The 27,222-nt window shown below is 41.4% G+C and overlaps 1 protein-coding gene across 1 annotated transcript in view; it reads left to right on the top strand.

The window, feature by feature from the left end:
- grik4 (glutamate receptor, ionotropic, kainate 4) overlaps positions 1-27,222 on the top strand; it is a 272,241-nt gene that overhangs the window by 210,783 nt on the left and 34,236 nt on the right. Inside the window, 4 exon segments of the mRNA XM_029446271.1 lie at positions 8,186-8,347; positions 12,905-12,946; positions 12,948-13,058; positions 14,296-14,400. Of these exon segments, the coding sequence (XP_029302131.1) occupies positions 8,186-8,347; positions 12,905-12,946; positions 12,948-13,058; positions 14,296-14,400 (420 nt within the window).

Raw genomic sequence — 27,222 nt, 5'->3', positions numbered from 1 at the left:
CTATATCTCAACAAAAACCTTCTGCTCACATACAAAGCCCTCAACAACCTCGCCCCCACCTATCTCTCAAACCTCCTCCAGGAATACACCCCCTCCCGCTCCCTGCGCTCATCCTCAGCCGGACTCCTGAGTGTCCCCACCTCCCGCCTCAGCACCATGGGAGCCAGCTGCACCGCGCCCAGGCACTGGAATTCTCTGCCTCCACACATCAATCAGTCTGACTCCATTACGACTTTCAAATCCCACCTCAAAACCCACCTGTTTAAACTGGCCTGCTCACTCTAAAACACAATCAACTTGTTATCACAGATCCTCCTTTCACTCCATCACTCCACACTCTTGTCTTGCCTGTTTTATTGATGTCGGTTTGACTAATTTGTTTTCCGTCTTTGTTTTAGCTGTTTTAACTTTTAAATGTACTGTAAGGCGACCTTGGGTGTCCTGAAAGGCGCCTCTAAATAAAATGTATTATTATTTATTTATTATTATTAGTGTTATATTATTTTCCTGCTGTGGCCCTTCTTAAACAGAGGGAACATCTAGTCGCAAAGGGGTTTGTCCAGTGTTGATAGGAAATGCTCAGGTGATTGATGTGTAACATACAGAGCTTCACTGAGATGAGCAGAGTTTTGATGGAGACTCTTCTCAATTATTCCTTTCCGTTTTTCTGTGTCAGTATTTCAGCCGCCCACTCGTCCACCCCTTCGCCGACTCTGCAGCCTTAGAGGTCCAAGAACCATTTTCTGTTTCCCAACAAAATACAATTCAAAGCTTTTCTATGAAAATAAGTATTCATAAGTAAGATGTTTTCTTTTACTTTGAAAGCTTTTTTAAATGTCCTTAGCGTTCTGTGCTTTCAGCTGTTGTGTTCCTCCATAAAATTCCGCTGGGATTTGAATTAATAGTTTACTGGAAAAGAAAAACTGTTTCAGATTCCAAACATATGCTAATGTATGCAATATTCATGGTGTTTTTGGCCTCCACCAGATCTAGAATTATTCTGGGCATAAGGTGTCTGCTTCATAAATAGGCTGTTACTGTTGCAGGTCAGATGTAATTCTATGAATATTGTAATAAAATGGATCTTTTATTTCCAACACTCTGTAGGAATGTTGCCAGATTTGTTTGATGCATCCAGCTTTTAAATGCTTTCAAATAATGCTAATGTGTGCACCCCGGCATGTTGCGCTAAGATATATGGCGCGTTATGTCATGGTCATCGTGGAGTGAATGAACCTAGCTGGCCACTGGCAATGATGTAAGTGACAGAGTAGTGACGTACGCAAGAGAGATGACTTGGGTACAATCCATCTCTGTACAGTACAAGGAAGTACTAATGCAATTACAGTTTTCATGTCCGGCTGCAGTAGAATATTGTGTTTAATTTCAGTAAATCATTCATCCAATTTTGCTATTACATCCCAGGTTCATAACAGATCTGTAGGCATGACATTTGGTAATGCCCCCTCTCTCTTCCTCCTCTCCTCCCAACCCACGCTCACTGAGAACATTGTAATTAAGAGGCTGCAGGAGGCTTTAGAGCTCAGACTGAATTTACGTGGCAATTGATACAAGCATGAAATGACTTATTGCCAAAAACACTGCATGAACATTCCAGCTATTAGAGAATAATCAGCGTGCCACTAGAAATGGATTTCATTCCAGAGGCCCCTGAGGCCTAAAAGTTTTATCCTGTTAAACCCTTCCCCTAGTATAACAGGAGGGGCACCATTAATTAGTACTTTACCATTAGGAAAATCAATATGCAATATACAGAAATGTTACTCAATCATATATGCTGCCGAAGTCTCTGTTCTTCCACAGGGCTGCTATGCCAGATAAGAAGTAGAGATGATTTTTCTTTCTTTTTCAAATTGTCAATAGTGATTATCACCCCTGACGGCTCTGTCTTTATCTGGGGCACATTTTACAGAACAGAAGACAATGGCTTTACCATCTGAGGATACAGCAACCCAATGAAATGCAACATGGCCATGTCTCTTTAAAGCTGAACTAATCACATGTTATATTAACAATGGATCGGAGGACTACATAATGACTGTGTGATGTGAAAGGGGTCATTCATAGTGCCGAAGCCACAAAGAATTATCACCCAACTCTGCAGTTGCTTTCACATCTACAAAGCTTTTTCGCATCTTTCAGCTCATTGTTTGGGTTTTATGGCCCTCTGCTTTACTATTGAAGTTCAAGAGTTCAGTCCCAACACTTTTTATCAGCCATGTGTCCAACAGCAGCAAATCCTCAGATAGAACCACTATATGCTACCTGCCCGCCAGACAGTTAGATGGACACAGTTAGCAACTAGCTGGAGAACATTGTGTAGCCTTTAGCAGCTACAAAGTTATAAAGAGAATTTGTTCTCTGGAGTTAGTGGACACTAAAAACAGAGCTAGAAGTAGAGTGGAAATTTCACTTACATTCATCATCTTGACAAAAACACGACTCCAAATGAATTTCTTTTAACCAAAAACACATTTATCTGTGCAACAGTCCTTAACACCCCTTTAATTTATGTAAAAGTTATGCCAATGATTCAATGCAACTTTAATTTATTGTCATGACTCATTTGACATTATTACAGTGTTCTTTTACACCACCACTATGTTCTCAACTTCAGCAAACTTCATTCATTTTAAATCCACTGTCAAAGTTCTTCAAACAGACAAACTGTCAGATGACTCAAACTCATTGAAATACTGAGTGTTTTTATATTCACAATGTGAAAAAAGTGACGGTATGAAGCAGCATTCCCCGCACAGCATGCATGCATATTACAAAACTTCATATACCCCTCTAACTTGCATCTGAAAGGCTCATCTATCATAAGAACATCTCTGGTTGAGATAGCAGTGTTTCACTTATAGGATGTTGAACAATGCATGTAGCAGAGATACAGTCTGATTTAGTGGATGTCCTTGAAACAGAGGGAATTTCTATAATCTCAGCATTTCTATCCTATTTAAGGAGATGAGATCAATGCACACAGAGAAGAGCTGAAAGAGGCTGCTTGATCTAAAGAGGTTTTTGCTTAATTTTGGACATCCTGTTATCTGGATTTATAGAGGCTTGCACCACTGTAGAGAAATGTGTCTGTGCATGTGTGTGGAAAGGTAAAGGATGTGTAGGTATGGTTCATGACAGGGTATCCTACTATCAGCAGCACCAGCCCTCCTGGGATCTCATTATTCACTGCTCAAACTGACTACATCATAACAAACACCAAGTGGTCACACATTCAGGCATTTCTGTCAGTGAGTGTACATGAGTGCATGCCTGAATTATACATTGTGTGAAAAAAGTAAGAGAAAAGACTGAAAAGGATATAGCATTTTTAAATAATTAAAGAATATACCTATAAAAGTAACGGCCTGAGTCTGCTTTAATTGTTGCCGGGGGTTTTAACAACGGCACCCTGCCAAGATACCGTCAACACGTCAGCTGTGCTACATGTGGAGGTAACAAGCTCGACCATGTTTAAACTCCTTTCCAGGAAGTATATAAAAGGCAGAGGACCCCTGCCCACTAAAAAACTTCAAGGGCAGATGATTCTAAATCTTTCAAAAGGAGTAATCCATGGCACCTGGACCTCATGACATCCCTGGTCGAGATATTTGACTGCTCCATACTCACTGCTCCAGCTTCCCACATGTTTCAGAAAGGTCACCATTGTCCCAGGCTCAAAAAAGACCAAAGCTCTGAATGATTACTGCCCATTAGCACTCACCTCCACCATCATAAAGTCAAAACCTTCATCACCTCCTGCCCTCTCTGACTCACTGGACCCAGACCTGCAGGCAATTCCATCACCTTAGCTCTCCACACTGGATCAGAGGAAAACATATGTGAGAATGCTGTTCATAGACTATAGTTCAGTATTCAGCACCACTGTGCTCTCCAAGCTCGTCAGCAAGCACAGAGACCTAAGGCTCAACTCCACCCTCTATGACTGGATCCTGAGCTTCCTGACGGGGCAGGCCCCAGGCTATGCGGAAAGGCGTTACTTACATTCTCCATCTCATCCGAGCCCCTCTTGGCCGTGTGCCCGGCCTTCTCCTGTACTCCCTGTGGCAATAACATCATCAAGTTTGCTGACGAAACAACAAGTGATGGGCCTACAGAGAGGGTGCCATGACAATAACCTCCATCTCAACGTCAGCAAAGCTAAGGAGCTGATTGTGGACTTCAGGAAGCAACAGCGAGAAAGACACGCCCCCATCTCCAACAATAGGACTACATTTTTTTCATTTTATTCATTTTTAATACTGTCTAAAGTACTGTATACTTTATTTATACTTTATATTTCATATTTAAGCACTATATCATATGTCTTAGATTCAGATTTTGCTTTTACTCCACCTGCATGATTTTTCATTTTCTCTGTAATTGTTGCGCACATGATAAGAATAAAGAACTTGAACTTGAACTTTAAGAGACATTGAGGGAATAACAAAGGAAGAATAGATAAGACAGAGACTTCCTGATACGGAGGTTTTCAGAAGAAGAAGGACAAGAATTGAGGAGGTGAAGCAACAGTTTTTCGTTGGTTGGCTCGGGTCCCGGCTGCTGATTGATCTCCAGGTGACAGCCAGTGTCGGGAGCCCTCGGCCAGGCTGTCAATCCCATGCGCTCTACCACCCTCACGCACCCTCTCATCTTCGCTCTGTCGCTCTTTCTTTCTCCCCTACTGCTTTTTAAACTCTCAGTTTTGCTAACTAATCTCTCAACTCCTTCTCTCTCCATTGATTCATCTTATATTTCTCTTTCTCTCCGTCCTCCTTATCATCATTCTGCTCCTCCACCCGTTTCACCCCAGTTGGTTGGACAGTTGGTTTCTCCACTGCTCTCTTCTATCCTCCAACTCTGCTTTTTGATTCTCCCACTGCTGGGAACCAACTGTCCTCTGTTAAAAACCTTCCATTTCACACAACCTGTTTTGTATGCAAGAGAGCATAATTGCTCATGTTGAGGGATTTAGTCTGTGTTTGTGTCCGGCTGTGTATGTGTGTGAAGTTAAATTTAAAAAGTGCGTGTGTCAGTGTCTGTGCCCTTAGAAGCCTACAAATGCATCACATTAGTTTTCTTCAGACATAGCCTCAAGATATTTTGGTGACCTTGGTCTATAGTTAGTATTTGTGTGTGTTGCTCAATTATAGAGATTTAATATTCCTGTGTGTGGGTGTGCACATGCACTCTCCAGTTTGTGTTTGTGCGTATGCACATGCATACATACAGGCACCCTTGAGGGGCATGCTTAATGATAGGCTCGTTTGCACAGCTCTGCCTCTAATGATCTATTAAAGTACACTTAGCCAGTAATTATATGGCCAGTCCCAAAAGGCTTATGAGGCCCCACAAGGGATAACTAAAGATACAAGAAGACGAGAGAAAAGCCAATGTGGTTTATGTCAGGCACTGGAATTTAAATTGTCAAAGGATATTGTCAAATTGGAATTTTCTCCTGATCTGATCACATAGGTGTTTGAAATGAAGACAGGGATGAAGTGTTCCTCTAGCTCTGCTGATGAACAAGTCATCCTTCTCTTAGAACGTCTGGACTTCTTATTTATATTGTCTTTATTCAAAAGTATAGTGCAAAATCAAGTGAGTTAATTGCCAAGTGAATCAATTTCACTGACTAGAGTAGAATAGTTACAGATGGCCTCTTCTCTAACACGACCATCAGACCATTCATTATAAGAGCAGCTAGCAGCCCCTCCAATTCCACTAATTAGGCAATACATATTCTGTTCAGAGGTGTTATATCAGTTCTTTTTTTTCCTCATATCATCATCATAAGTAGTGTATCAAAACTACTCGCTTTTGCACTCTCTCTTTTTCTTTATCCAAATGTGTGTATTTGATTTTCAACAACACACAAATGTCCAGATAGTTACTTTTCAATTATCAATATTTTGTCAAATATAACATCCATCGAGAAACTAAACCTGTATATAAAAAAAAAATCTAGAGATGAGAAGAAATGATAGAGAAAAGAAAAAAGAAATAACACACTAAAGGGACATTGAAGCAAATTAGACACAGTTAAAAAAGAAAAAGCTGTTATTCCAGAACAGCAGCAAAAACCAACTGCTTTAGCTATCGCAGCTTGAGGGGTTGGTTTCTGCTGGTTTCTGCTGGTTTCTGCTGGTTTTTTGGTGGGAGGCAAATGCCTCCCACTATTTCCTACTAGAAATGAAAGGGAAGCGAAATCCTTTGTGACTGCACCTTTTGTTGGAGGAAAACGTAATCAGCAGGTGGAGTTGGGGCGATAATAGTGACTAATCACATATTCGCCTCCTCTCATTCTCCTTAAAGGCAGTAGATTTCCAAATGGACCAGGAGAGAAATCGGAAAAGAATTCTTATAGGCGAAGACATTTTTTGTCTGGAAAGATGCAGAGCACAAATATGCATTATTTGTTTTGTTTATAACAGCACACCACTTGCAGAGATACCACACAAATCATTCCTGCTGTAGACAGGTATCATTCACATATCTCACATATATCCTTCCACATGCTCATCTTAACCATCTCCACACTTACCTTGAATCAATATTTTTCTGCAAAGTTTACCAAAGTTGTTTGTTTAAAACATGCAGCCGAGGTGCTCCGCTGCATGTTTAAAAGCTAGACATTTGGGATTTCCAGGTATCTGAGAGGTTGGCATTGGGGATAATAGGCCTCCCACTCAAAATCAATATCTACTGCTTCCTCCTGCCCTGCTCTGCTCTGAGTCTGTATCAGTGCAGTCACACACTGATTTCTTCACAGTGGAGTGACTCATGCTCCTCTTGGTCTGAGAGCTTTTTCCACCTATCTGCTTATCAGTTATTTAATTCACTGACCTTTTCACTTTTTTTGTTTGAACGTCCATTATCTGATTTGCCTAATCCCCTCTTATCCATTTTCCTCTTACAGATGAAAAAGGCAATTTTTCTCCTTTTCATTTTTCTGTTGCGGCATAGCCTTTCTTCAGACTTTGTAAGCTTTGATATCTCCAGAACAGAGTCAAGACTTCCCTTTGGCTGACTAAAATACGTGTTTTTGGTTGTTTTAAAAATGTTGGCCGAATCTTTAAAGCCGGTACCACACACACACACACCTTGGGTTTCTACATGGCAGGAGGTCTAATGGAAGTAGGCTTTGAGCATAGTTTTCAAGTGAAAGATAATTGTTTTCCCACCAAGTTTGGTTCCTTTCATTTATTCAGACCTCTAACTTCTCTTCTACTTGTCTTTCCAACCATATACAGTATATGCACGTATCCATGGTTGTTCTCCCAATGCTCTCTGCTCCGCGTATTTATTTTACAACCCCCAGTGTCACCTGCCTCCTCTTTACTCCCACACCTCACCATCCCCTCCCACACCTCACCATCCCCTCCAACCCCTCTAATCTTTAGAGTCCCTGGCCTTGGTGACAGACAGGTAGACTGGGCATGGTCTGGCTGTCATAAGCTAGATGGCACAACAGGCTGCCAGGCGAAGGCTGCCACCTGAGGGGGGTACTAGGTTCTGACACCTCTATTAACCTTCAGGAAACGTCCTTCCCCGCACACACCACCCCTTCCCCTCCTTCCTACTCCTCCTCATCTTTATGTCCGCCTGTCCCTTGTCTGCTGCTGCCCAGGTGGAGAAAAAACAGGTTGTCCCTAGAGACAAATAACTAATACCTGTATTTTCCTCTCCTCTTAACCTGGAGCGTTTTAATATGCCATGCATTTTTATCTCAATTTTATTTCCCCATTTCCGGTCTCCAGTCTGTCTCAGGCTCTTTCTGTCCGTCCGTCTCTAATTCTATCCCCTTAGCATTGCAATCCAGTATTCATACAATGGCCTTGTATGTCAAGCACAGTGTATGACCAGTGCAAAATGCATGGTTCTGTGCAGTGATGCATAGCTAAATGATGGGATTGAACAAATCGCTGTAGCTTTCTCATGTCAATCAGCCGGAATAATGGGAGTTGATGAATACTTACTGAGGCGGATTAAATCGGATGTAAACATATTTGATTAACACATGCCCTTTTTACCTTGACAATGACTCGATGTATCATTTGGTGTTGTTTAGTATTAGATTATGGCAGATCATGGCAGAATATGACAGCTCCCATCAGAATCAAATGGATTCACCCAATACTCTGTCTCTCGTTTTGCCCTGCAGGAATTCTCTTTACTCCGACTGGACGACGTGGTGGACCAACATGTCAACATAGTTGGTTTTTCAGTCTTCAACAAAACTCATCCCTTCTTCCAGGATTTTGTGCTAAGCCTAAACCGCTCCTGGCAAGAGAACTGTGACCATGCACCCTTCGCTGGCACCCCAGTGAGTATCCACAACACACACATACATGATCTCACACACAAGCAGAGGAGACCAGAGTTACTCATGCGAGAATAATGGATGAAGCCTTTTTATTTATTCCCTCACCAAGTCCAAACAGGGTCTTCAGAGGTATCACTCTTCCAGTGTACTGCTATTTTAAAGTCACCCTCCAACACACTCAAGTCACTGAGACGCCTCTGAAATACACAGGGTTATCCAGGTAACTGTTGTTGTTGTATGTGTTGCTGTAGGCAGTTGTTGTTTCCCAGACAGCTCATTAGCAGCGTTTGCCACCTTCCTTATTACTTTTATAAATGCGTGCTCCTTGTTAAATTTGCTTCAGAGGAAATGCAAAGCAAAAGTGAAGCTTACTTTCACTGCACCACCACCCCACCTTCCCCCCCCCTTAAATCATATAAATGATATCATGCCCTGCATATTTAAATGACTGACTTGAAAACAGCCTTGATCACATTACATATGAATGAACTGTTGCATGTTTGTATTTTAAGAAACTTAAAGAGGTAGATCACTTGTCTCATGCTGGCTCATCCGTTGGGTTTTTTTTACATTTGAATCAACCATGCTAGACAGACGTGGCCCTCATGCTTGCACATTTTGTATTCTCAGCATAACGCTGTCATGCTTATTTTATGAGATAGGCGTATCACAATTTTTCAAAAACCTATTCAGCAAATAAAATGTCGTAAATGAACTGCATGAACATGATGAGTGATTGCTTGTTTACGGGACCACAATTTATGAGTGTTATCTCACTCCCCAATAATCCCTCTCAAGGCTAAACTCTGTCACCCATTTTTCCAGAACTGTCACTCATAAAAAACGGCATTTGAGTAACAAGAATAACTTCAACAGCTGTTAGATTAAATTCCTGCTTTTGGGGTACAGTAAAGAAAATCTTACTGTATTGTGTCTTACATGTCAATAGTGGACGGAATTATATACAGTATATGAATCAATATTTAACTATCAATACCATCAATATTAAAATGTTCTTTTCCATCATTATCAGTTGTGAAACTAACCCACTATAATTTTATATATCTTTATGTAATGTATAATTATACAAAAATAATTATAATAATAATGGCAGTAAATGAAACTAGGTAAAATCTCTACATAATTATACTCATACATGTGAAGTTAAATGTTTGAGCTCAACTTCTTCAAAGTAATTAAAATGTGAAAGTGAATATTTAGAAATAACTATAAAAAATATATCTGAGTGCAAAAAACAGCCTTTCACAAATCTTCTTAAGGGCTTCATTAGGAACCAGAAATTCAGAAAAGTCTATTAATGACTCCCTCTCTCTCTTTCTCTCTGATACAGTTAAGAGAATTAAAAAGAGAAATAAATGCGCACCCATCACCCCCCTCTGCTTCATACAAGCTGGGTGGTGAAACAGGTGGAAAATAGTTTGAACACATCATGAACAAATGTGTTTTGCTCACAGCAGGTCACTCGGATACTCCTGAGCCTGCTGCAATTAGGTCTTGTGACTAATTAGTTAATAACTAGAGAGAATAAAGGCTGATGAAGGAACTCATTTAGACATGCACATAGATAATATGCTGTCTTTTCATTAACTGTAATTAGGTCTGGAGGAAATGTAACTGTGGGGCTCATACGTACAACAAATTAATAGAGTGACCTCTTTACATGTAGAGCTGAGACATTCAATGTATTCAAAGATAAAGAAGTGCGCCATGCCAACTGATCATGGGGAAATGTAGCACAGATTTATAGGAGAAACACTTTTATAGCTAGTGGAGGATAAATAATGCTGACTTTAAATGTCTGGCAATTGAGGGAAGATTTTTATATTCTCAAATAAGCATCAAGGAAAATAACCACACAGATAGTCCTTCTCTTTATGAGACTAATATTTCAGTAGATACACAAGACGTGACTGTATTTTTGTTAGAGAACATCAAACGAAATCAAAGGATGAAAGATAATTTTTTGTAAAACGGGCCTGCTGTTGGCACAGGAATACAGCACACCTGTGACAGAGGAGCTACTAAAGACTTCAACAGATCACTGGCAGTATGTTTATGAAAAACTATAATATTCACATAACGTGCAATATTCACTCTTTCAACTTTTATTCAACGACTCTGTACTTATACTATTGTTACGGTATTTAAGTCTATTTAATTGTTACTTTCTTGTTCCTTTGGTGTAACAAGGTAAATGTCCCCGCCGTGGGACTAATAAAGGATTTCTGATTCTGATTCTGATAAAACAAAAAATAATAACAAATTATATTAACATCTGTGAGGTAGATTAAAGACCACAAAGCTTCCCCTGAGTATTTACATATTTGGATTGTGAGACCTAACACAATAGCGTGTCTATATTAGTGAAGAGTTGTCATTTGCTGATGCACAATGGCTTGTGAAGCATGCAAACCTTTGTCATGTGTTTTTGTTATCAGGCTCTATTCAGTACAATTGTCACTATGATTCTGCCTATCAGCTGACACAAAGGGGTTCATGTTATAAAAAACCCTGTTTTCATCAACTTTGCCCATACAAGCAAATGTTCCCCCGTCCTAAATGTACTCTAAGACACACAAACAACATGTACGAAAGATCCAGAGGTATTGTGTAACTACTACTACAGAGAGTGATAGTTTTCAGTATGAAATGAAGATGATTAGATGCCACGGCGCTATTAGCTTCAATATGATTAAATGCGAGTGGAATGTAATATATAATCAGAAACACTATAACACTTTGCCTTTCTCTTTTTAATGCTGACTCAACAACCACCAAGACATTATTCCCATCTGTGCCTGTTTGTCTACAACATATTGCTTATAATGTGCAATCCACCAATTATGTTAGCCAATTCAATTATGTTAACCAATTCAAGGTTGTAATACATCACAGGTTTGCAGTTAAATTGCCTATAGTTTTCTTTGGTCCAAAATGATGTGTCACAATCCCTCCCTGTATCAATATCCACTAAACATCAGGGCCAATTCATCTCTATTTCCATTACCGCACTGAATCTCAGACTCCGCTCTGGCCTCTAATGCGGGGCATCATGCATTTTAATAACATGTGCATAGCAGGATGCAGTGGTAGTGACGAAGATGCTGTTTGTACAGGGGTGATGAGAGGGAAAGGCTGCCTCTCTCACTGTTTTCTGGCCCTCACTGAGAGAGGCAGGCGGTAATTGGAATGGTCAGGGTGTGCCAGCTTCACTGGGGATAAGAGGAGGAAGGACAGCGTCTCTCCGAGAGACGTAGAGAGAGATGGTTTTCAACGCTGTCAGCAGATCAGAGTCTTTCTAATGATCTAATGGAATAATCTCACTGCCACTCCAGGGATGGGTTAACCCCTCGCTGACCGTTAACCACTGACATGTAACACTTGCAGTTTGAGTGCTTTGAGTTTTTGTGTGTGTGTGTGTGTGTGTGTGTGTGTCTGTGTGTGGGTGTGAATGCATAATGTATTCACCTTCTCTCGCTCTCTCTCTCTCCTCTACTCTTCTCATCCTCTCTAAGGCACAGGACGAAGAGCTATTCCTAAAGCGATGCCAGACGAGAGGCTCACTCAAAGGCGGAGAAAAGGCGCAAAAGCGGAGGAAGGCGAGAAAAAGATGAGAGAAAAAAGAGAGCGGAGCAAAGAGCGCGATAGGAACCAAGCGAGGAGAAACGACTCCCTAGCACCTCTCAGAATTGAGATATAGGAAAGGAAAGATAGAGAAGAAAGAGAGAGAGAGGAAGAGAGAGGGAAGGAGATAGAGCTGGGAGAGACGCAGAGGAAAGGAGAAGAGAGAGAGAGAGAGATGCGCTCTCTCGCGCTCTTTGCAACAGAGAGATCGATATCTCTGCCTGCTCGAGAGATCGGAGAGGAGAAGAGATGACGATCGATCGAGAGGCCGTAGAGAGAGAGACGAGAGACGAGCGGAAAAGAAGCGAGAGCAGAGAGGAGAGAGAGAGAGAGAGAGAGAGCGGAAGAGAGAGAGGGGCTAGAGGAAGAGAGAGAGAGAGGAGAAGACGAGGAGAGAGGACGGAGAGGAGAGGGAGAAAGAGAATGAGCTGGGAAGAGCGAGAGCAGAGAGAGCTGAGAGACGTAGAGAGAGAGCGGAAAGAGAGAGGAAGAGAGAGGAGAGAGAGAGCGAGAGGAGAGAGAGAGAGAGAGAGAGGAGAGAGAGAGGAGAGAGAGAGAGAGGAGAGAGAGAGAGAGTGAGAGAGGAGAGATGTAGAAGAGAGAGAGAGAGAGAGAGAGAGGAGAGGAGAGAGAGAGGGGAGAGAGAAGAGAGAGCCGGCGAGAAGAGAAGATCTCTCTTACCTAGATCCTCTCTGCGAGTCTCTATCTCTTCTCGAGAGAGAGGAATGAGGCTCTTCTCTCTCTCTCTTCTCTCTCTCTCTCTCTCTTCCTCTCTCTCTCTATTCTCTTCTCTCTCTCTCTCTTCGTCCTCTCTCTCTCCTCTCTTCCTCTCTCCTCTCTCTCCTCTCTCTCTCTCTCTCTCTCTCTCTCTCTCCTCTCTCTCTCTCTCTCTCTCTCTCTCTCTCTCTGCAGCTCTCCTCAGCTCTGCTCTTTGATGCGGTATACGCGGTGGTTGGCTGCGGTCCAGGAGTTGAACCGCAGCCAGAATGTTGGTGCCACTCAGCTCTCCTGCAAGTCCTCCAAGATCTGGGAGCACGGCACCAGCCTCATGAATTACCTGAGGATGGTAAGATTGCCTCTGCTGGACCTCATGAAAATAGACGACAGGACTGACCACTGCTTTCTTATATTTTGGGAAATGTTGTTATTTTCTTTCTTAATGAGGATAATAATACATCAGACTTATTCTGCGCTTCTTCTCAAAGACACTTTATGTACTGTAAAATAAATAAATACTTTGTTTTAACAAGCACTGACTTGACTTAGATGAGAACATTGATTCCACTCTCTTGTCTGTAATGTAAATATGAAGCTGCAGCCAGCTGTTTTTTAGCTTAGCTTAGCATAAACACTGGAAACGTTGGGGAAAAGCTAACCAAGTAGTACTTCTACTTTCATCTGTACCAAATAATGTCTTGGCCAGGCACACTTACCTCCTGGTCTTGTTACTATGAGCTTGCCAAGCAACCAGCAGACACTCGAGGAAGGCACAAACCAGAAATGATCATTTCTAAAAAGTTCTGTACGGATTAAACAGACATGATGTTAATAAGTGAGCTTTAGAGGAGCTGGGCGGTGGATTGTGTTACCTTTGAACCAGGCTAGCTGTTTTCCCTGTTTCCAGTCTTCATGCTTGGTATACTTACCGCATATAAATGACAGAAAAGATCTCTTTTTAATTCTGTTTTCTGACGCTCTCACTTGCAACAACAAGAAGAGCAGGGAATAGAATCAATATAAAAAGAAATGCCAGATAGCCAAGCATGTTGAGATCTTCATAATTGCTTCACTTATGTTGCATATTTATTGATTATATAAGAGCCTAGATATTTTCACTGACAACAGATAATATTTTAGTCTGTGCTCTCATCTTCTTTAGATATGCTCCCTGTCCCCTAGGTCAGCTTATCTTGTCTCTACATTACACTGAGAGACAAAAGAGAAGGAGAGATAAAGATGAGCTGTCAGTGAATACAATGTGTTATCCTATTAGGGAAGAATGGCTGTAAGTGATAGGGCTATCGAAATACTTAAATGTGATGTGGTGGATATCAGACTGTTTGTCTTCCTCTCTCAGAGAAAGAAGACGTGACTAATGGCTCGTCTATTTTGTGGTAAATTGACGATATTACAGCCTCGTCTTCATGCTATTATTCTCAATTTGACACATTTCAATAAGCTGATCCAGAGCCAGTAGTGGTAATGTAGCCTCCAGTCATATTTATAATAGGTGCTGCATAGAGGGAGCAGGCTGTATTTCTTTGTGAGGTCTTTTAACATGTTGCTGTCTCTGTGTTGGATAGGTAGAATTGGAAGGTCTAACAGGCCACATTGAATTCAACAGCAAAGGTCAGCGGTCTAACTACGCCCTGAAGATCATGCAGAACAGCAAGGATGGCCTAAGGCAGGTAATGTAACTCCCAATCTTACAAATCTGACGTTGGTATTATCTGTCTTCAAAGTAATCAAATGCTACGGCGTCAGCATCAGCACCACCTTGCTACAGCATAAAGTGCATGCTATTGGTTCAAAAGAATTTACATATAAATAGTGTGTGTGGTATTTCAGAAGTGACTCGCACCGGTTCCTTCATTTTCACGTTAGATAGACACTGTATAGCCATAATATACCTGTTACTGCTGAACACAAAGCTCTTAAGCACAGTCCTTCCTGATCTCAGTAGGGCAGTATTTGGCATTTGGCAGTTGTTTTATGGCAGAGAGGTAACTCGAGCTGGATCGCACAGCAGGGAGCCGTGATAACACTTGCACATGTTCTCGAACATGTGCAAGTGTTATCAAGTTATCACTGACAACTGACATCTTTTGGTGCAAACAATCCCCATTATTCTGCTAGCAGAAGTGTCATGGTTGGACAAAAATACATATTGCGGCTGCCTCTTTGAAGGCACAAAGAAACATATTTGTATGGACATTTTCTTTAGGTTGAAACAAGTCAGTGGGCTTGGGCTTTGCTGCTGCTGCTGCTACTATAATGGGTTTTTACAGATATTTCTCTGTAACTTTGGTACAAATTAGATTCATATTTGAGGTTTTGATTCTTTGTGGAATAAAAGAACAATTAGTAATATTTTAGTCTTGTCTAACTAATTGACTTTTTATTACATCAGCAGGGATTTGTGGGTGGTGTTGATCAAAAACCAGTCACTCCAGTATTGCCTCAGTGGATGCTGGGATTTCACGCTTCCTACACAAGTGGTCTTGTTGTTCTCTTTCGTTTAGTGAAGACTAAGACTCTACATGCACCACAGGGCATTTCAGTCTATGCACTGAACCACCTTTCACAATCTCTGAAACCGCCTGGTCTCCCTCAAAATCTCTTTGCCTCAGTTTCACACCAGTTTCCTGGCAGGGTACTTAACACTTTCTTCTAAATGGTACACATTTACCAGGATTACGAGGACTCAAAGTAGTCAGTAATGAAATAAGTAAGTGATGGAAGGGTTTGAGCAGCTTTGAGTGATGTCTGGTAATAAATGGATGGCAGAACTACTGGTGCTCTTGTTCTTTAGACCCTTCTGTCAATTGCTCAAGGGTTATACTAGAGTTTTCAATGCTTCATGTCAAGGATCCACAAATCGAACATTTCTCAGAGCTCCAATATCTGTCTGAAGAGACTTTATCTGAAAATCAATTTGTTTCGTAATGACAGATGTAAAATCCATTCTCACAAAAACCATCCCAGACTTTCTCTCATTGTAACAATGTCTGAATATTGAAGAACTGAGAACCCTCTGATGGAGAACTGACATTTCCCGGACCCCACTTTGGGAACCAGTGACCGGGAGTTTAGCGAGGCAGTTGGAGACGAGAACTCTGCTTCAAATAGAAAAGTGGCTGGGGAAAATCCGTGTGGGCGAAGTGATTGTCCAATACTCTCTCATCCATCAACAGCATCTTCAAATGCTCCAGTGGGGCTGAGCCGCCGCCACCAGCAGTAAAACTCTGTGGTTGATCTCCGAGGTAAAAAGATATACAGTAGGTTGGATTGGAATAAAGAAAGGGGTCAAAGGTAAACATCAGCACAGAAGAAGCAGAAATCTAGGAAAGCTGAGGGATAGAGATGTGGATCAAGATACAGAAATCTGGCTGTGGCTATATTTGCTTTCATGGTAGAACCCGGGTAACTGTAGGTTTCAGAGTATTTATAAAGATAACATATTTCATACGTGTCGCATAGCAGCTTAAGTTTCCCTTTTGTAGACTGGTGTCGCAGTGTGTGTGATAACTCTGTACTGAAAGTAAAACAAAGACGCAGGTAATGTGTATGAATGATTTATATCATCTGCCAGTCCTGTTTAAAGAAGTAGCAAGTTGTTGTTTCCATGCCAACAAAGTATCCAGTAACACTGTGCAACAGTACTTGATATTGTGTCTGAGACAAAGATCTACATGTACGTAACAGTTGTGCCTCACAACATGTTTAAAAATCATTTAAATAAGTCATTTTTTGCCAAAACTCAACTGTTGAGAGTCTTGAGTCTCAGCGTGGACTTGAGCCTTGAGACAAGAAACATCCAGAACTAGAAGGGCACCCGGAGAGCGCAGATCTCGGCCAAGGCTGTTTTCATAATTGAAAAATAATGAATGTATCCACCAAGTGATTGGGATAAACTTCAACATTTTACGGGTTCTTTCTTGGCCCGTGCTACACCCTTCTGGCCAGTAGTTCGTCCGTCATCCTGCTGACAAACAACCAACAAACAAACCGAACCAGGAGCATGAAGTGCTTTGGACATGAGTACTGTATGTGCCAGCGCAGACATTAGCTCTGATTGAAAACCTAAAACCTAAATGTACAGTATGTGTGCTATGACCTACGTCATACATGCATCATTTTGAAATGTGTAACCTGTAAAGTTCAGTCCAGGTTTAACCTCTTTTCATTTAGCAAAAGGCAAAGGATGACCAATAACCTGATCATCCTTTAGTAACTGTCATGTCTCTTATTTCCATCAGTGCACATTTACAGTATGTAACAACAACAACAACAACAACAACAACAGTAAAGACACTGGTGGGCTCTGTGGTGCATTTTTCTCATGCTTTTCATGAAAACTGCAGGCGGTGTGGCTGTGTTCGGCAGAGCAGTTATGGTTGCAAAAGCGAAGGGGGACACATTAAGCCAGCTCTCTGCATTTGGGTTTTTGTGGCCAGTAGATGCTCGTCTATAAACACACATAGATGAAATGAAACATGAAAGTATTACACCTGTCTATCTGCTTGACTCTTAACTTGTTATGGTGTGTCCTATTGTGGGTGAATGGCACAGAATATTCAGAATGCAGAATACAGTACCTGATGCTGTGTGCTCCTTTCACACAGTTTGCTCTAAAATCCCTGTTTTATATAAATACCAGGACTTTAGTATCTCACATTTCGGCCGGATGCTTGATGTGAAGTAATAACTGTAATCCCTCAAGTTTATACTTTTTCAAAGTGCTGTACCAAACTGTACATAGTATTTTGCCTCTCAGCCTGACAGTTTCCCCTGCTGCCCCGACTGTTTTTCTGTCAATGCTGCATTGTGTGAGCTGGTTATTGATCCAAAATCCAACAAACAATCACCACTCTGCTGCACCAGATAGCTGTATTTGTGCTTTCTTATCTACTACAAGTTGTTGTTAAACTATTACAAGATACAGACAAGACGCACACAGTATGACATCACAGAGAGCAATAACTGAGTTTCACACCTCTGTTTAAAAACATTTGGCCCTTTCAGATGGGATGATTTCCATGAAAGAGGGGATTGAGTGTGAGAAAAACCTTACCTAAGCAACCCGTAAAAAGAGTCAGACAGAAGCCCATCCGCCTTTATTAACCTTGTCTGCCTCTCTCCGTGTCCCCTCTTTATATTGGCACTGGGCCAGTCAAGCAGAAGGGTAATGCTATCAGGCCTAATGTGATGATTTCAACCAGAAGTATTATAAAGCACTCCCGCCAGTTATGTTAATGGAGAGAGGCAAGGTGTTAGACAGGGGACAGGATGGGGGTGTTGTTTGTTTTGTTGACTAACACCTCCCACATGCTGTCGGGTTGGGGCTGCTTCAGCCAGGCAGACACTAGAGGTGCCAGGGCCTTGGCAGAGATAAGGAAGATGGCTCATTGCCCACACACACACACACACACACACACACACACACACACACACACACACACACACACTCACAAACTCACAAACGGAGTTTAAGCGGAATGTTTACAAATCAACACAAATTTCACAGATTTTTTATTTAGTTAAAATAGAGTCTACGACGCCAACAACGACTGTAGGCCAGTATATGCACATTAAAACAAGAGAGAAGAACACCTTCCAGGAGAGAGCAATGAGGCATGATGTACACATCTCAATTTCCCCACTTCCACTCTCTGTCCTTAGTCGGTAGCACCCACCATCCACTCATCCCGAGCCCTGTGTTTGCGCTACAGATCGCCTCACACGTGTGACCAACAGCTCCTCGGGGGATCAACACTCTACAGCCAATCACTGGCAACATTTCTATTTCTCTGGCAGGCATTTTCACACATTAGAACAGTTTCCTGCTGCTCTGTTTGCTCCGCCTTTCTCTGTTTTATCTATCTAGCTATCAATCAACCTCTGTCATCTGTCTGTCTATTTGTCAGCCTGTCTGTCTATTTAGTCTCCATCACGGGTTGTTTTCTGCATTACTTTATAAGCTAGTCAATACTGAGCACCAGTTGTTCTGTCTCTCCTACAGCTGACACACGCAGCCACAAAGACACACACTCTTCTGTCTTCAGCAAGTTCAGTGGCCTCTAGTGGCAGATACATGTGTGCAGTGTCCTGTTTAGAAAGTTTGTGGGAATAAAGTTTCATTTTGAATACGTCATTTTGTTGGAAAGCCCTTTGGAGAACGCTGCATGTTTATATTCACCTCCACCCTCTTGCTTACGCCCTTGAGAAGGTATGATTTGTAAGTACATTTGTTAAGAGATGCATTTTACATGTCAACTTTAAGTTAGATATATGCTGCTGATTTGAGTAATATATCCTGCTGACCTTAAATACTTAAATGTGTTGATCTTCCTTGGTTGATTATTTCAGCACATATCAAATATTATTTTATTGATTTGTTTTCATGCATGCATTCAATTCATGCTCATACAGATACTCTATATTCAGCATATATCTCACTGACTTTATTGTGCTATACAATAACGTCAGTTTTGTCTATGTGAATGCTATTGTGTGTTGCTTTTTTAGATTCTGATTTCAATAGGTTTACAGGGAAATGTCAAATCTATACAATACTGTAGTACACAGAAAGATTATATGCACATGTGTATTTTGTGAATTTATTTGTGGAGCAACATGTTACATTCTGAAAATTCACCTCTGAACTTTCAGAAAACAGATGCCACAAAATGACATCCATGCTTGTTCACCACTGTCTCCTGGCATGTCATTTGCCAATTTAGCAGACATCACAAACATTGAGGGGATAATGTGATGGCTCTATGAAAGATAGAACGAGGGAGTTGTAAAGAGTGTGACAATTTCACTGAGAAGCAACTCATCAGTTTTGATCAGCAAGCCATGTGCAAGTGGTGATTGTGCAAATTGTAGACAGTTGTACTTACTCTTTTGCACAAATGTGCAATTAGCTTGAATTACTAAAGAGCAAACTGTTCACACATTGTTCTAACTCAAAAGCAACTATCAGCTCTTAGTGACCAGAGTAGGAATGTACGCTAATGATTTGGAAAAAGGTTTTTTTTTACCTCCACACCTGTAATGGTGAGTAACAGAGAGTCTACACTGCTTCTGTTCCTGCTAGTTTATGATCCTGCAGCAAGAAGCCAACTTTAGGATTGATTGATGAAGTGTCAATGTTACTTTTCACACACAAGGTGTTAACCATATCAACGGGCAAAGGGAGATTGTAATATTGCTCAAATGTATTATTAATGCTGTGCAGAACTTTGGATTAAAAAAACTAGATTCTGTTTATTACTTTTTTATTTATTTTGTTTGAATTATTCATTACTGTATTATTGAGAAGTGCGTTGTGACCAAGTGTAGTCTGATGCAAAATTCATCACAGCAATATTTATGCTACAATATCTGAAAATGACCCCTCTAGAGAACCGTAGGTCAACATATAAAGTACAATTCCAGCTTGATTGCTCTGAGCTTACAAACAACCATTTCAGATGACACTTCAGTTAGCCTACCTTATTCCAGAATATGATGTGGCTGCATTACGCTATAATCTTTATTTGTTCAGTTTTGGCAGGCAACGCAAATGTCCCAGCTGCTCCTGTGCTGGCAGCCAGGTGCGCCAATGATGATGGTGTAAGAAGTTGGCATGGCATTGTCCATGCTCTGGCTGAAGCACCACTGGCACCTGTAACCAACAGTCCATAGAAGAGGCAAGAGAGGCAGGTGCAGGGGGAGAGAGAGGCAAAAGAGAAATGAGGGAAGAGGATGATAGGCTGAAGGTAAATGAGACAGAAAGGGCATGCGAGAGAAAAATAGGACAGAAAGAAAAGAGACAAAGACAAAGCTATAAAACTAGAAATTATATTTCTGCATGTCAAATAACAGCCAGGGCTTGCCTTACTGTATGAACACTGTGTTTAAGCTGTCACCACATTTAATACTTTTAAGGCAACAACTTCACCTTCACTCCTATTCCTTGTTGGAATGACTAATCATATTAAAGGAATAGGCTGTAATCCTCCATATCCTTTTGCTACGGCTATTCACGAGCTAGTGTAATGAGCTAGATAAAGGAGACTAATACGAAGAACTGTATTGGCTTGTGTGTGTGAATGTGAACATGTTTCTGAGTGTATTCGTCAGATGGTCAGGGAGCAAAACAAGTATAATTTGGGATATATACAGATGGATAATATAACTCAACCTGTTCCTCTGAACAAACAGACTGCGTTCTCTTACGGAGCATCAAAAGACGGAACCGTTTTCTAACCCACACTAGTGTTGCTTGAATGGTTGACAGCGTTTTCTGTTTTGAGGATGAGAAGTGTAAGAGTCACTTTATTATGATACTAGCTGTAGGGCCGCTGACTATCTGATTAGTTCACTGTGTGTGTGTGTGTGTGTGTGTGTGTGTGTGTGTGTGTGTGTGTGTGTGTGTGTGTGTGTGTGTCTGTGTGTGTCTGTGTGTGTGCGTGCGTGCGTGTGTGTGTTCATCTGCATGTGTGTCAGCACTTGCGTGAGCATTGATGGTGTTGGTGCCAGCCGCTGCAGCCTGCTTCTTGGCTCTGCACTCTATCGCGCACAACGAGCCCACCGCCATCTTTGCATGCTCTGCAGAAGCACCAGTCTTTTCCAAAACAATCACACTGCAGCCTGCCAACCTCACCACAGCACACACACACCCCACACTGACAGAGCGGTCCAGTCTCTCTGCAGCCTCCGTAGACTGGCCCTCATTTTCTGCATGAAGCTCATTGACAGCAGCTCTCCTGTTTAAACAGGAAGCTGTAAAACTAGTAATTATTGCAGTTTGGGGTAGGCAAGATGTTGCCTGTTGCAGCGCTGCGCTCTGTTGTGTGACAGTGTGTGATAGTGTATGAAGAGAGGGTGCTGTGTTAGCTGCATCAGTGTATTTCTATGGTCATCTATGTGTGTGTTTGCACATACTACATGCAAACGTGTGCATTGCTTGGGGCTGCAAACACTCTCAGCCAACTCCTGGAGAGAAGAGAATCACTAATTTAGTTTATAATGCCAGCACTTCATCTCATCTTTGGCATATAAACCACCTGGGAGAGAGAAGAAAGAGAAACAACAGAGAAGGAGAAACATGTTTTGAATTAAAGTGTCAGTCAGAGGAAGAGGCTGCAGAGCAGGGAGCAGTTTATTAGTAAGTTACAGCAGGTCACGCTGGCCAGAAATTAAAAAGACCAAAGGTCAACTCCAGCATGACGCAAAGCTAATTGTTCTCATTATTGAGTCCACGGTTGTTTTTTGCAAAATCCGATGCTCAAGAATAGATTTTGCTCTGACATTCGAGCATACTCATAATGTGTTTTTATGAAGCCTGCAGAGTTTCAACCAGAGTTCGAACTGAGTTGAACTGCCATAGCTGTAAAGCAAAGGTTATGGAAGCATGAAATAATCTCAGACATTCTTTTAGTGACTGGGACTTAAGTGCCTGAAGTTGCACATGTTTTCTCCCATTGTTTAGGCCACATTCTGCTTCCCTGATTGGAACTTGAAAACGTGTTTGTTGAGTTCATTTCACCATTTCATTTTAACTAAAGTAATAGAAATCCCTCCCGAGGCGGATGTACAAGCTGCCCAAACCACCGCTGGCAGATTTTCTAAAATACAAAGCAAGTGTCCCAACTCATTCCTTTTTATCAGGGTAGATTACATTTGCAGCAGCATTAAGAATGAATTGCCTAAATACAAAGAACTGATTAGGTTTCTGGCTCAGATAAAGCATACTCTAGCCATGTTCGACACCACAATCAAATTCATTTTGATTATTTTGCCTCATTTCCCTATTACATCTGATCAGCAGACACAGCTCAGACCAAGTGTTCATCTCATGTGGTTGCAGTTCACCTCCTTTAACCTTGGATATTGATTTTTTTTTTTTATGCTTCCTTCTTCCCATACATTGTAGTCTCATGTTCTCATTTGTGTGCATTTGTATGTCCCCATAGTGAATCTTTGTGAAGAGATCATCGATAAAACCGAATTATCCAGAGTACGCCCTTTCCAATTTACTGAATTATCATTTGAGCATTTACAGCCAGATTAGTCCCCGGGTGTCCTTGTGCCAAGGTCTTCAGAGGTGGAGCCGAAGAACGCAGGTCGTGTAGTAAGAGGAAACCCTTTTTATGCCTGGGAACTCTGATTGCCTGACATATCTTAGACACACACACACACAGAGACACGTGCTCGCACACTCTCGGACACACACGCATACTGCATAGGCACCACTTCAATTTGCAAGAAATGATTTGAGCTGTGTTATTTACACAAGACTTCCTCCAGTTAAAGAGTGAATGTGCTTGTTCAATTTCTTTCTCTTTTGGATTGGATTTATTTATTTCCTGTCAGTGCTACTCCTATGTTTATTACGGCAATCTGCTTTTTCCTTCCCCTCCCCTTTTCTTTGCTCCCACCCCATTTCTGAGAGCACTATTACTCTCGCTGCCTCCTCTGCTGTGGATGCAGATGCACTCAATTCAATTTCCCTCCGCTGGTGCAATGTAAGAGGGAGGGAGGGAAGGGAGGGAAAGGACAGGTACAGTGAGGTAGAGTGGGGGAAAAAGGGAAAATGTAAGACGATGAGAGGTGTGGGGTGGTGCACAGCAGGTTGACAGATTCAACACTTTCTCCACCTTTTTTCTTTCCTTGAAGGGTATTATCATAGGAGCTCGGTGTAGCTCAGCACGCCACGGCATGGCTTGGATCTCTTTCTTCGCCTCAGGCAGAAATGAGTACATCTTAAGCAGGTCTGATCGACGTACAGGGTCTAATACTCAATAGCTGGTGCTTGAGCTACTGCCACTAAGGTTAGAGTAAGTTGAGACAGTGGCGGCTCTCTGATCTCCTCCAGCTGTGCAGTTTAAACATATTTCCGTCTTTGACTCACATTGTGTGTGCGTGTTTGCGTGAGTGAGAGAGTCTGTTTTAGAGGGAGAGTAAATAGGTGTCTGTGTTGCACATGTGTAATTGAAAACAATAATTACAGCATGTTTAACATCACAAAAGGGGACCGTTTTAATCAGACCTAAATGTGCTCCAGATGGCCTCCTAAAACAGGATTGAGTTTTGCCATGAATCATTTCATATATGTCTTTATCAGGGTCAAGATTTAATTGGGGCTGATGGCAAAATTGGCATCGGAAATTCATAAAATGCCAGTGAATGAAAATCTGTGATGAAAACACCTCTGATAGTAGTCATCAAAGGAAGTATACAATATTGACTATTTTAGGACAAAGTGTAGAATGGAAAACTGTTCTTTGCCAGCAGGAGAACAGATATAGTATGGGTGTAGTTTTAGTGTTTATTTTCCAGTATGCAATGCAGCTGTATTATTTCACTGTTAGATAAATTGTCCCCAAAAAGTTGCACCGCATCTCTGAGGATCAGATCAAGGGAGTTTAGAGCCAGCTGGAAAAAGACTTCTTCTCTTCCCTGGTTCTTAATATAGTGTTTTATTATATTCAGTGTTTAATCTATTGTTATCCATATCCCCTCTAACAGTATTCAAAAGCTCATCAGGACTGAGCGTTGCAGCGTGGATTTGTTTTCAGTAATATACTGCCATAGATGATGTGTGTTTGAGTTTTTGTTTTTGTTCATTTGCGTTAGAAGTTCATATTTCCAGCCACTGGAACTGCAGCATGTCAGACCACATTAACTCCTGAGAATCATCCATTAAACACGGTTTCTCTTACACCTTGTTTACGTGCAATCTCTTCTTCCACCCATTTCTGCTCATTTTATTGTGAAGACTGAAGGTGCTCCGTGCTTTTCCAGCTGGGAATTTAGACTTTGGAATCATCTGCCTGGAAGCTCAAATTAAAAGTGTGAATTCAGTATCGTCTTTTCTATCACTTCCTCAAGCAACCTTTTGCGTTCTCGCTAAATCTTTCATGTTCAGTCCTCCCTTGGGTAGCTCCTTCTTTTAAGTTGCTTTCATCTCTATGATGTTAGTGATGCTCTTCATTCAGAGTACACTGATTTGATTTATGTTTTTTTTTAATCATATCACCATGAAAACCATGTTTCAAGAAAGTATTCTGGTGCAGATAACTGTTTTATAAAGTTAAGTTACAGCCACAAGCCCTCTTGCTAATGTCAGTAATGCTCAGTTGCAAAGCGGCGGATCAGTTTACGAGCGGCTTTGTCTCCTCCAGTTTATTGCACACAAAGCTGTCTCTGTTATGAGTTAAATGTCCTCAGTGCTGCAGACAGCCCTGGAGGTCGGAGAAGCTATGAATTTTGAGAAGAAACAACATGTCTGCTAGCTAAAGACTCAAGTCATTGCTGTAACAATGTAAATGGCCCCGTTGTGGGACTAATAAAGGATTTCTGATTTTGATTTCTGAAGTCACTTTTATTAGATGTCATTACATTTTCATTTCATTTTCTCAATTCAAATGAATACTAATCACAAGTGATACATGTAATGTGTTGATTTTGAGGTATAATTAGAGTGTCTGGCCTAAGATGATGGTTTTGATACTGAATATATGACCTTGTGTAAGACCAACATGTATGTACATGCATATACTGTATAAGCTAATACTATCTGACTTGGTGTTTGTTTTCCCCTGAGACTCACACACACAGACACACAGTCATTTCCAGCATTGATGTAACAGTGGTAAAGACTGTGTCAGCTGCACGACACGACTGTGTGGGATTGGGGAAAAGCTGGGCAGCCTTGCTTACAAGACATATTAGTTGTCTGTTGACATATTCCCCCTCAAGACCCCTTTGCGTATCATTTTTCTTCTTGCATCTTGACTGAGATTCACTCAAAAACCATGGAGGAACTCTTAAACTGGTTTAAAAAACGAGGTTTGATGCATTTGCCCTCTCTCGAGTTTAAACAAAACACATCAGTACGTGTCTTAGAGGCAGTGTGGGTGTGTCACATGCATTTTGTGGCCCCAGTCCAAGCAAAGCATATTGATTTGTAACCAATAACTTTGCAAGAGCTCAAATAAGAAATTAATGCAATCCAACTGAATTATCATCAATATGCTTAAAGTCATGTTCCCTGCGCTGCAACTACATATTGAAATTCATATTGAATTAGACGAAGCAGAGACTCACATCACTAGTCCACACACACCGGCATCTTTGTGTGTGTCTCTCGTGCTCTCCTTTGTTTGGTCTCTCAGAGACGTACAGCAGTCCCCGTTCCTCTTGTTTTTCTCAGTTTGCACTTTGCAGGCTGGAGATGGGGAATAGATCAAAAGCCGAATGGATGAGCTGTTTTGCAAGATCCCCCAGTCTTAACGGATTTCAAGGCTGGGTGAGACTGTGTATGGGTTGCTTGGCTGGGTGTGTGTTTTAGAGTGTGTGCGTGTGTGTGAAATGCATGTACATGCAAATGTATGTGTCTGTGCGCGACTTCCTCTGTGCCTGTGTGCCTGTAAATGTGCCTCTGTGTGTCTGTTTTTATCAGTCTGCACAGTGCACCCTTGAAATCCTACAAAGACTCTCATTATAATGTAGCTACAGAACATCCATAGATGCATTGTAATCTTATAGGTACTGTTTTATTTGTTCTCTCTTCTGGGTACAGACAGGTTCATACTCGCACTTTGTTCTCCCAGCATTCTTGTTAGATTCTTTAAAGGATTCCCGTTTGATATCACACTCTTTGTGATCATCATTTTATTATTATTATTATTATTTTATAACTTAACAAGCTACCGTACACGCGCTGTTCATTTTTTTCCAAGTATGCAGGGGAGTAATAGTAACAAAAAACTACTCAAATTAAAAAGATATAAAGCATAATAAAGCAACATTTCAATAAATGAGCACATAGAATGCTATGGTGTAGCAAAAAGTTATTCTTCCCCACTCACAGCCTCCCCACCCCTCCCCAGAAGGACCCTAGTAGGTGATTACACTTATGATCTGATCTTTATGATTGCTGACTCCCAGAGTTCTCTGTCGAAAGTGTAGTGGTGTCAAACTCAAACACAGAGAAGGGCCAAACAGGGTCAACATGTATTGAACAGGATAGACCTATTGGATAATATTCATATCACTTACCTTCATACTACACTTTCAGAAGAGTGGAGAGCTGAAATAGACTTGTCAAGTCATAAATCACATATAGGCTACCCTTTTTGTTTCAGTGCGTATATTTAGGTTTTTTGAAAAACCGTGCATGCCTTGCCTTTCTGCTTCCTTTCTGGTGTGTTACGTTCGATGTCACGGACGCACACCATGTTACGACGGTTACTTCATATTCATATGTGTTACTTACTCAGTCTGTCTTTCAAACTCTCCAACCAGAGTTGGTGATTGTTGGAACAGTGTCACATAGCACCGTGCCCGAAACAGCCGAGTGTCATGTTACCATCACCGCCGATTGGAGATGGAGCCAGTAAATACCCGGGACTACTGCAGAGGCCTTTGTACCGGGAATGAATGCCGATTGTAACCTTTCGCACTGAAGACAAAAGCCAGATGTTAGTGGGTTTCTTCTCCAGTGGGAAAGGGGC

Source organism: Cottoperca gobio, chromosome 13 (assembly GCF_900634415.1).
Source record: "Cottoperca gobio chromosome 13, fCotGob3.1, whole genome shotgun sequence".
Lineage (NCBI taxonomy): Eukaryota > Metazoa > Chordata > Actinopteri > Perciformes > Bovichtidae > Cottoperca > Cottoperca gobio.
The sequence above is the reverse complement of the archived record's forward strand: the minus strand, read 5'-3'. Positions and strand labels throughout refer to the sequence as shown.